The sequence below is a fragment of the Triticum aestivum genome, chromosome 1D (assembly GCF_018294505.1).
Source record: "Triticum aestivum cultivar Chinese Spring chromosome 1D, IWGSC CS RefSeq v2.1, whole genome shotgun sequence".
Classification (NCBI taxonomy): Eukaryota; Viridiplantae; Streptophyta; class Magnoliopsida; order Poales; family Poaceae; genus Triticum; species Triticum aestivum.
The window spans coordinates 105924893-105934433 of NC_057796.1; the positions used below are offsets into that span (position 1 = coordinate 105924893).

The window sequence follows — 9541 nt, forward strand, 5'->3', positions numbered from 1 at the left end:
GTTCTGGCCATATCGGCACTTGGGTAGAAGAGCCTAGGCAGGGGTCTATCCAGCGAGGTGGTAGTCAGCTGTGAAGATGGTGTGCTTCGCTGTCAGTTTGGTAATTGTGGTGATAACTTTGGCCTGTGGTGGTAGCCTTGCTATGGATTGCAATGGCCACCGAAAGGTCTTCATGAGGATTCCTCTCTAGAGATCCGGTGGTTCACTTCAATGATGAGATGCAGATTATGGGCGACGGCTTGACGCGGAGGGATGGTTGTACAGCGGCGACGGTCGCATTGCATGCAGCTGCTGGCTCAGCGGATAAGTGGTGGTGACAACACATGTGTGACTTTGATGTTGGTGCTAGTCGAGCATCCGGTCTCGAGCTACGGGGTGGAAGTCTAGGTATGAGACGAGTTGGTTATACCTGGCAATGGCGATGGTTTTACGTCGTTACCTTGTTGCAGGCATTGCTCGGATATGTTCGGACTGACTCTTCGGGGTGAAAACCTAGATTCTGCCATGGGTGGTTGGATCCGGTGACGGTGGCGCTCAAGCGTCGCTCCCTTCTTGAAGGCGTTGCTGTTAAAGAACATCGTCGTCCGTGTGGAGTCATGATATGGTTGGTGCAAATATGGTCATTCTTATAATTTGCCGATCGCGGATATGATTGCCTTGGGATATTTTTCCTTTTCATCACCTATGCATAACTTTGGTCTTATATATGACTTTGCTATTTGTCGGTGTTTTTTGTGCGTGCGTGCATTTGTGTTGAATGTGTGCATTCTAACTATGCAGAGGCCGGACGATTGCTCATTATGTTTGTATCCTCTTGATGCTCCATTTCGAGTCAATAAAATTCATCCTTTGTCGAAAAAGGTTCTTATCCGGCAGCACCACAGGGCTTTGCCCGTTGACTCCAGCCGGGAAGAGGGATGGGAGGAGGGGTCCTTGTGGTGGAGGTGGAGGCACCACATGTGTCTTCACGGGAGAGCGACGTGGGGACCTTAGTGTTTTTTTTTTCTTTGCATGTCATGATATGTTAAAACTTACGGGAACTGAAGAAACACAAGGATTTGTAATAGATGTTTGGTTGCATCACAGAAAATTGTATGTATTTTTTCTAATAATTAGGTGTGTGTACTATGGTTGCCATTGAAATAAAGAAAAAAAAATTAGGTAGGACTCAGTGATATCCTTTTTTTCTCCCACTGTAGTTGAATATAGAGCAAGTAATAAAGAAAAAGGTTTAGTTGACGGGAGAATTATGATTCGGAGGCGACGGGGGTACCATTTCTGTTGAAAGAAAGAGGTGACGGGAGAATTATGATCGAGAGGCGTCCATTGCTGTGTACTAGCGCAACGCAATGCAATGACCACCGCCGACCGAGTGGCATCGTCGGTTCAGCGGAAAGTGGAACGCACACAAAGGGCGCACTTTAGTCGTTGTCGTCACTTGTCATTGACGTATGGAACGCCGGTGTCTGGTGGATCGGCGGTGGTGGCCAAGGAGGCGAGGCGAGGTCGTTCGTGTTTGGTGGGATGTTGTTGCTTCCTCGGCTCCTTCTGCCAAGCCGCGGCCGCAACCGCGACGGCGCACCGGCAGGTCGGTAGCGTGCAACCGCGGCAGAGGAGCCGCCCCGGCCGTACGTCCCGTGTGGAGGACGAGGTGAGAGAGACTATTGTCGACCGATGACCTTGAGCGCACGCGACGCCCGCGCAGTGCAGTGCAGTGCCGCGGAGCTACCCGTGACACACCATCTGAACCACAAAATTGGGAAGGAGCCATGTTTAACGATTTCCTGGTGTGCCAAAATGTCTCGTTTGTCGGCGGCTTATCGGATCTGGCAACTCGGGAAAAAGGAAGGAAATGATTGCAGTGCTGATAAAGGAACAAGTATGTTGCCAACCCTCAACAGAAAAGCTAGAATGTTGGCATGTGCTGTGGTGCGCAGCTTCCTCTCTCTCTCTCTCTCTCTCGAGTGTGTGTGTGCAGCACGGGGCGTATGAACAACTGAAAGCTCCTCAACCATGCACAGGCATCAGATGACATACGTGGAAAAAAAAGGTCACGATGAGGTTGCCAAAAAGCCAGTACCAATAACATATTACCGCATCATGGCGATGGTGGTAGCAGTTGGTGGCAGTGAGAAAAGCAGATCAGTAGTAGGAAAAGCGTGACAGCCTTGAGCGCTTTCACGCCCGGATACAATACGACCCAAAACAAAGATAACCTGACCAGATAATTCATTAACCTGTATAAAGCAACGTCCCAACGGCATGCCACGCTGTGTGCTTGCCGGATGGATCATCGACCCATCAATCTCAGTCCAGTTCGTTAGCACCTAATGAAATGAAAGCTCTGCTGTTCGTGCCTGCAAATGGGAGCCAGGTTTGGTAATTGGTGCTACAATAGTGGTTAGCACTTGATGGATGGTTTCAGCTTTGTGTGGTTGTTTAACCCAGGTTAAGTAGTAGTACAAGGTTGGATAGATGCGTACGCACAGCACAGAGATGCATAGATAATGAAAACCTGCCAGATGCTAGCATTGTTTTCTCATTCATGAGCGGTGGTTCGACCAAAGACGATGATAGACACCAGCACATGAAAAGAGAATGCTGCATCTTTAGGTTAGGTGGTTGACACTGCCTTAGGAGAGCATGCAGACTTAATATTGTACAAAATGCACCACCAACCAACCTAATCCAAGATCTCACTGCCAGCTAGCTCCATGATGCATGCACACACAGCCCAACAGAACTCAAGGATACTACTCCTAGATATTTGATGGAATCAAGTAGAAAAAACGGGTTGGATAAAGCTGAAATAAATTTCCTGGGAAAAACCTCAATGAGCAACAGGAATAAATAGATGCAGAAAAAAGCAGGAATAAATAGCAGCACATTACCATTTAATTTAACACAACAAAAGAGCAACAGAAAGCTCGTGCATCGTTACCAAGAGGTTTAATTTAACGCATCACTACTTGCATATTTCCTTCCCAGAGAGTTGGTAGACCGTAGGCCCAAAAAAGGATACTGAAAGCATGAAAGCCTCTCTCCCTGAGCCTAAAATCCCAAGTAAATTGTTCCCAGGCTGCCCCACGGTTATCAAGCAAGTCAGAACCCAAAAGAGAGCCCCTCCTATCAACGAGCAAGGCCACGGCTCCGGCTGATAGGAGGAAGGTTTTTGAATCTTTTAGTTGGGCATCTTCATCGGGACCAGCATGGAACCAATGCGCAGAACATCACCAATCAAGCAACTTGAGCAGGCTTCACTCATAGGAGGACTGATTGCCCGAGCACAGTGTTCCCCAATGACCTTCTTTTCTTCATAAATCGTTTCTGGAGTTGATGATGCACTGTGCACCAAGGCATTCTTAACTTCAGTAGGATTCTCTTCAGGTGCTTTCGATGAGATGTTGGCAGCAGTTTGTGAGCGGTCTTTTTCAACCAGGGTGACTTCAACCTCCTCCCAGGTTAGTTGTCCTCCAGCCGGACCAGCCGGCATGTTTGAAGCTAGGGGCTGCTGCTGGTATATTACAGCTTTCACCACATCCTCACGAGCCTGTTTTCCAGAGCTACGGTTTTCTTTCTGTGCAGATTCCTTGGCAGAATATCTAGCCAGGTTCCCAGGTTCTTCCCATGAGCTCTGCTGCATGCCGTTGCCTGCCAGATCGTGCGTCTCCCTGATAATTCTGTCCATCAGTATTCTGTCAGCTTTGGGCTGCCGAGGAACGTAGGCATGGTGCAGAGACAGCTTCGGGACAGGTATGAAACGTGGAGCATCACGCCTAAGCTTGGACATCCTGCATTTTCTGCCTCTTGCTTCTTCCGCCTCATACACCGTGAAGCAATCAAGCAGACATCCATTTGTTTTTGAACCTTTGAAGATCCTGAGCATACTAGTTCCAGGAACATAGTGTATCTGCAAGTAAAACAGCGGGAGGTTGCCGAGTGAGATCAAGGGAAATGGCAGTAAAAGATACGCCCCAAGCTTAAAACAAAGCTATCCAGTCAATAATGAATTCTCATTGATGATAACAGCATCCAAAGAAACAAAGCTATCCAGTCATATTGATTCAGCATCATGCTTTCATTTTCTGTTTGTTTGTGAAAGCAGTGTGCAGGGTCAGTACCGAAATACCCCCTCCGTTCCAAAATAATTGAATTCTACGTTTGACCCAAGTCAAACTTCATTAAGTTTGATCAAGTCTATGTAAAAATATATCAACATTTACAACACCGAATTTGCTTCATTAGATTCATTATGACATATATTTCCATATTATATATACATTTGATATTCTAGAGCTTAGCAGATTTTTCTAAGCTTGGTCAAAACTTTAAAAAGCTTGACTTAAGACAAGAACTTCAATTATTTTGGTACGGAGGGAGTAGCAAGCAAACAACAAACCAACACAAACATGTACAGACATGCAGAGTGAATAATCATTATTAAGTAACAGCTGTTTTCTGTGCAAGAAAACTAGTGAGATATCTCAGAAACGTGCCTCTTGTGTATTTTTGCTGGAGGTGACAGGCTTATCTTCATTGTTCCGCAGCAAGATACATTTCAAGGCGACGTTTGGTATATTCTTTATAATGTGCCACCTCACAGGAAAGCTTCCAACCCACCTATCCATGCTCCAAAAGTCCATGTTCTTTTGAAAATCAACAGGACCAACCATCTCAGCAACACCACAGAAATGGTTACTTTCATTGACCTGTTAGCACAATGATTTAGGTTCAGCATTCAAGATCAAAAACAGGAAATAGAATAGAACAGGCCATACACCTTAAATTAACATAAACTCACCGAAAAGAACAGAAAAACTGGACACAAGGTAGAACTGCTTGCAGCTATCATTTGAGCATCTCTAAACGCACTATCCAGCTTCTTGTTTCCCTGAAGACCGCTCGACCAGACACCATATTTGATGGATTTGTGAACATTTGCCTCGCCCCAAGACTTGATAACAAAGAATTTTGCATTGGGATACACCACCTCGAAGTCATCTCTGTTATATTGATCAGTCTTAATGATGATTTTCCCCTCAGGATTGCCAATATGCAGCCTTGATGTATAGGATGTGGCAACTATTTCTGAGGACGTCGAACCTCTTGGCTGTTTTTCTTTACTTAAGTTCGGCCGACACACTGAACTCAACTTTCCAGTTAAACCATTTACATAGCTTCTTGGCTTTGAGCTTGGTTGGAATTTCTCAGCTATGGCCATCTTACGGAGGTCCGATCCAACATGTGAAGCATTATAGTTGTATGATGGATTAGTCTGCGGCGAGGACTTGACAGGAGGAACTCCCCCATGTAGAGAGTGTCGTGATGCCTAATCATAAGGAGATTTGTCATCAAAGCATGAAAAATTATAAGATGGCTTTTTTTGTGCATGAAAACAGAGGTTTGGAAGATATTGTCATGGCATCAGAATGTCCGACCGGGGCATGAGTACAAATACATGCATCCAGTAGTAAGTGCATTTCTTCTGCATTTACCGTCATAAATGTAATAATTATCAACACTTGACTTGCAACTACAAATATATTATCTAACCTCTTCTTATAAATGTTTACTATAGAAGGGCCAAAGAAAACCACTAGCTTGTACAGTTGTACTTACAAGTTACAACAGATGGAATGACAGGCATAAGGGCGTTAACAGGACCTGGCTATTTAAGTTCAACACTACTAACATAAAATAGAAGGATAACTCAACAATTACAAGTGTGAGGGCATTTGGCATACCTGTAGAGCACGGCGAAGTTTAGCAGGTACCATAGTTCCACTTCCAGCTGCTAGATTTTGCTTCCATGGATCTGTACTATGCAGTTGTACTGTTGATAGCATAGCATGGTTTTCGAATTTCTTTGAAGAAACACTGGTTGATTGTAGAGATGGATTCCATGTAATACCCTTTTTTGGAACAACAGGGAAACTTTGGCCTTGATCAGTGGGGATGAACAGACTATCATTGCACATAAGAGTTTGCGACGTGCTAGCTGGGCCCCACTGTGCAGCAGATGGGAGAACATCATAGTGGGGTATAGGAACTGGTTGGTGGCATACGATGTCAGCAGTCTTAGCAAGATACTCTCGGGATCTAGCAAACCTGCCATCAGCTATAGCACAATGTTCTGAAGGGTAAGGGCCACGGGGACGGGGAGAATGTGCAATCCCATAGTCAGGGACAACATAATACGAGTATGATGTGCCTTCAGCCTGTTGGCCCTGTCGAGGGACAAGTACATACCTAATCAAACACATTGGAGAACAATTGAATCAAGAACGAAATAGCATTCTGCACTTCTGCAGTACTAACCAAGTAGTGTAGATCTTGATCACCACATCTCCAAATTGCCTGGTGCTCATACAACTCAGCAGGCAGAGTAATTCCTGCAACCAAGAGAATAAAGTCAGGTGACACATTAAGTGATTAACTATGCAACTCAGCCAGCAAGACTTATCACTTAATTAAGAAGTCATCAAATATTACCAGTTGGACCATATGGAGTCGGATAGTAAGTTGCATTAGCAGGAAAGCAGAATTCCTCTCCAAATATGAGCTCAGAGTTTGCCTCAAGATCCATGGAATGCAGTCACTCTGAAAGACGGGCACTGGTGCGATCTACAACTGAAACATCTCACGATCAGTTCATCACCATAATTAGCAAAATGGCTTCTGAACATACAACGCAACCCATGCAACCAACAGTTCCAACATTCCGAATCAACTATGAGCATCGCTTGGTAATAAAAATTGACCTTTGAACAGTAGTTCTGATCCATCCGTTAAAAGTAAAACAGAACTTAGTTCATTAACTCCAAAACCTGCTAATGCTGCATCATCAAAACCATTGGGAAACAAGTGAAAAGCTATACCCGAACAAGCATAGGCACAACCCCCAAACAGCGCGATAGCAGAAATACAAGATCATGGTATTTGCAGCAAGCCCATTTAGTTAGCCATGTAACTACACAAAAACATGGAACAAAGTAACAAACACATGCATCGAACCAGCCAACCAGCAAAGCACACCAAACATTCAGCTAAGAATTGGTAATTGCAAAATTGACAGCCCCATTTGCCTATCCCTAACAACCACAGTAAAAAATTCCAATCCATCCATTAAAAGTAAAACAGAACACAAAACCATTGGGAAACAAGTGAAACGCTATACCCCAAACAAACATAAGGCAAAATCCCATCCCAAAACCCCCCCAAACAGTGCGATGACAGAAATACAAGATCGTGGTATTTGCAACAAGCCCATTTAGTTAGCCATGCAACTACACAAGCAATAGCAATAATTGTAACTGCCAACCCAGGACAATTCGAACATGTGTAACTCGCCAATCCGTGGCTAGCTAAACCACATGCTACCAATCTGAGCCTACTCAGAGCTAAACTCTTCACACCCCCATTTCCTCTATTCCTACAAACCCCAAGAACGAACGCATGCATCGAACCAGCCGACCAGCAAAGCACAGCACACCAAACATTCAGCTTTTTTTTTTGGGAGCAAAACCAAGCATTCAGCCATGACTTTGTTATTGCAAAATTGACAACCCAATTGGCCTATCCACCATAAGCCCAATAAAACAATGCCACGCGAGCGGCAAAAGGAGTCCCTTCATCACAAATGCACCTCCATTTCACCCCGACGGGCATACCGAACCAACAGAACCGGCCCAGGCTACGCTACGGCCACCCAAGCGAAGCACGAAACCCTAGATCGTTCGACACCGATCAGCGGGAACTCCCCAACCCCGGGGCACACGATCCGACCGCACCACCGCGAAACCAAACCCTCTCTACAGCACCGAATGCAGAAACCCCCAAAACCCCTGCCTCCAGCCAGCGAGCAGAAAACCGTACGGCAAAGCAGCGCGGACAAGGGGTTCGAGCCGGGCGAGAAAGCTCGCTCGCCGGCACCGAACCCCCGTCGCACATGATCGGAGCACGCCACCGCGGAACAAAACCCTCGCTGCGCCGTACGTACACCGTACCCCCGAAGCGGAAACGGACACGCCCAGCCCCAGCAAGCGAGCAGCACGCGGTACGGGTTCTACGAGAGAGCTCACCGGCACTGAGGCGGCGTGCACCCGCTGGTCGTCGTCGGCGGCGGCCGAGGCGGAAACCCTAGCGGGCGGGACGGAGGCGGGGGGCGGCGAGGAGGAGGAGGAGCGGAAGCGACAAGCGGGAAAAGGAAGCGTGGGAGGGGAAGAGGCCAGTGCGGTGCGGATGCGGCGGTGCTGTGCAAGTACGCTGGCAGGCGCCATCTGGCTTGTTTTGCTGTCACTGACATGTTGGCCCCCGCGTGGGACCGCGTTCGGAGCGGGAGAGAGGGGGCATGGCTGTAGAGGGACTGACGGCGGCCATTCTGTTTCCGACGGAGAGAACGGAGTTCTCCGTTTTGGTCCCGCTCACTGACATGTGGGCGCGTGCGTCCTCAGGGACCCAGATGGTGGTGGCGAACTGGCGATGCGAAAGCGAAGCGTTGGCTGTGATCTGTGGATGTCCTAGTCCGCTGACACGTGGGCGACAACAGATATAAAGACAAGTGATTTGGTTCTACATCCGGCTTAATTAGTCACTCGTATTTTGGGTCAAACTTTAATCTTTGATTTTACAAAAAAACACACGAAAATAGTAGTATTGGAAACCTTGTTTTGAATATGAATCCAACAATGTAAGTTTTCCGATATAAGACTTATATGATCAAAAATTAAAGAGAAAAGTATACTTTTCGCCCCTCAATTTTTGGCGGAGTCTAGATTTACTCTCTCAACTCCACAACCGGACAACTTGCACCCTTAACTACTGAAACCGGACAAGATTCATCCTTGTTCACGGTTTTGACCGGTTTTAGTGTTGTCCCACCTTGCCTTTGACCGTGCCGACTGAAATTCATGTACTTCTTCCAAGTCCGTGTAATGTTTTCAAATTCTGGTACTTTTCTCAAATATGTCAACTTTTTAAAAAAATTGTGTACTTTTTTTAAATCCACGTACTTTTTCCAAGTTCACGTACTTTTTTCAACTCCGCGTACTTTTTAAAAGTTCATGTAATTTTTTAAATGGACTTTCATATTCGCGTACATTTTTTGGAAAGAATTCATGAATTTGAAAAATTTATGCGAACTTGAAAAAAGTATGCGGATTTCAAACTCTTTTACGCAAATTTATGTGGATTTGAAAAAATATGTCCACTTGAAACAAGTACATGAGTTTCAGACAAAGTTCATCGATTGGAAAAGAGACACGGATTTGAAAGAAATGCCTGAACTTTAAAATGTATGCAGATTAGAAACAAATATGCGAATTTCAAAAATAATTCATGGATTTGATAAAATTACACGAACTTGGGAAAAATATACGGATTCCAAAAAAGTACGCATTTTTTTCAAAGGATGGATTTGAGAAAAGTAAGCAAATTTTAAATAGTTCACGGATTTGAAAAAAGTATATTTATTTTTGAGAAAATTATGCGACCTTGCAAAAACAACGCGGATTTGAAAAGAGTATGTGAATTTCAAAAAGTT

General features: G+C 45.4%; 1 protein-coding gene across 3 annotated transcripts; it reads right to left on the reverse strand.

Moving 5' to 3' along the window:
* Nucleotides 1-2851: 2851 nt before the first annotated feature.
* Nucleotides 2852-8364, reverse strand: LOC123180598 (uncharacterized). Of its 3 annotated transcripts, XM_044592680.1 has the most exons (8): nucleotides 8082-8243; nucleotides 6762-6836; nucleotides 6493-6624; nucleotides 6319-6392; nucleotides 5745-6227; nucleotides 4802-5329; nucleotides 4497-4709; nucleotides 2852-3910 (listed from the first exon to the last, which is right to left on the reverse strand). In XM_044592680.1, exons 3-8 carry the CDS (start codon nucleotides 6584-6586, stop codon nucleotides 3182-3184), a joined length of 2121 nt encoding a protein of 706 aa, XP_044448615.1. In that variant the 5' UTR covers nucleotides 6587-6624; nucleotides 6762-6836; nucleotides 8082-8243; the 3' UTR covers nucleotides 2852-3181. The 3 variants fall into 3 exon arrangements, with proteins under 3 accessions (XP_044448615.1, XP_044448614.1, XP_044448613.1); XM_044592679.1 differs by lacking the exon at nucleotides 6762-6836 and having other exon boundaries at nucleotides 8082-8364; XM_044592678.1 differs by lacking the exon at nucleotides 6762-6836 and having other exon boundaries at nucleotides 6493-6630; nucleotides 8082-8364.
* Between the last annotated feature and the right edge of the window lie 1177 nt (nucleotides 8365-9541).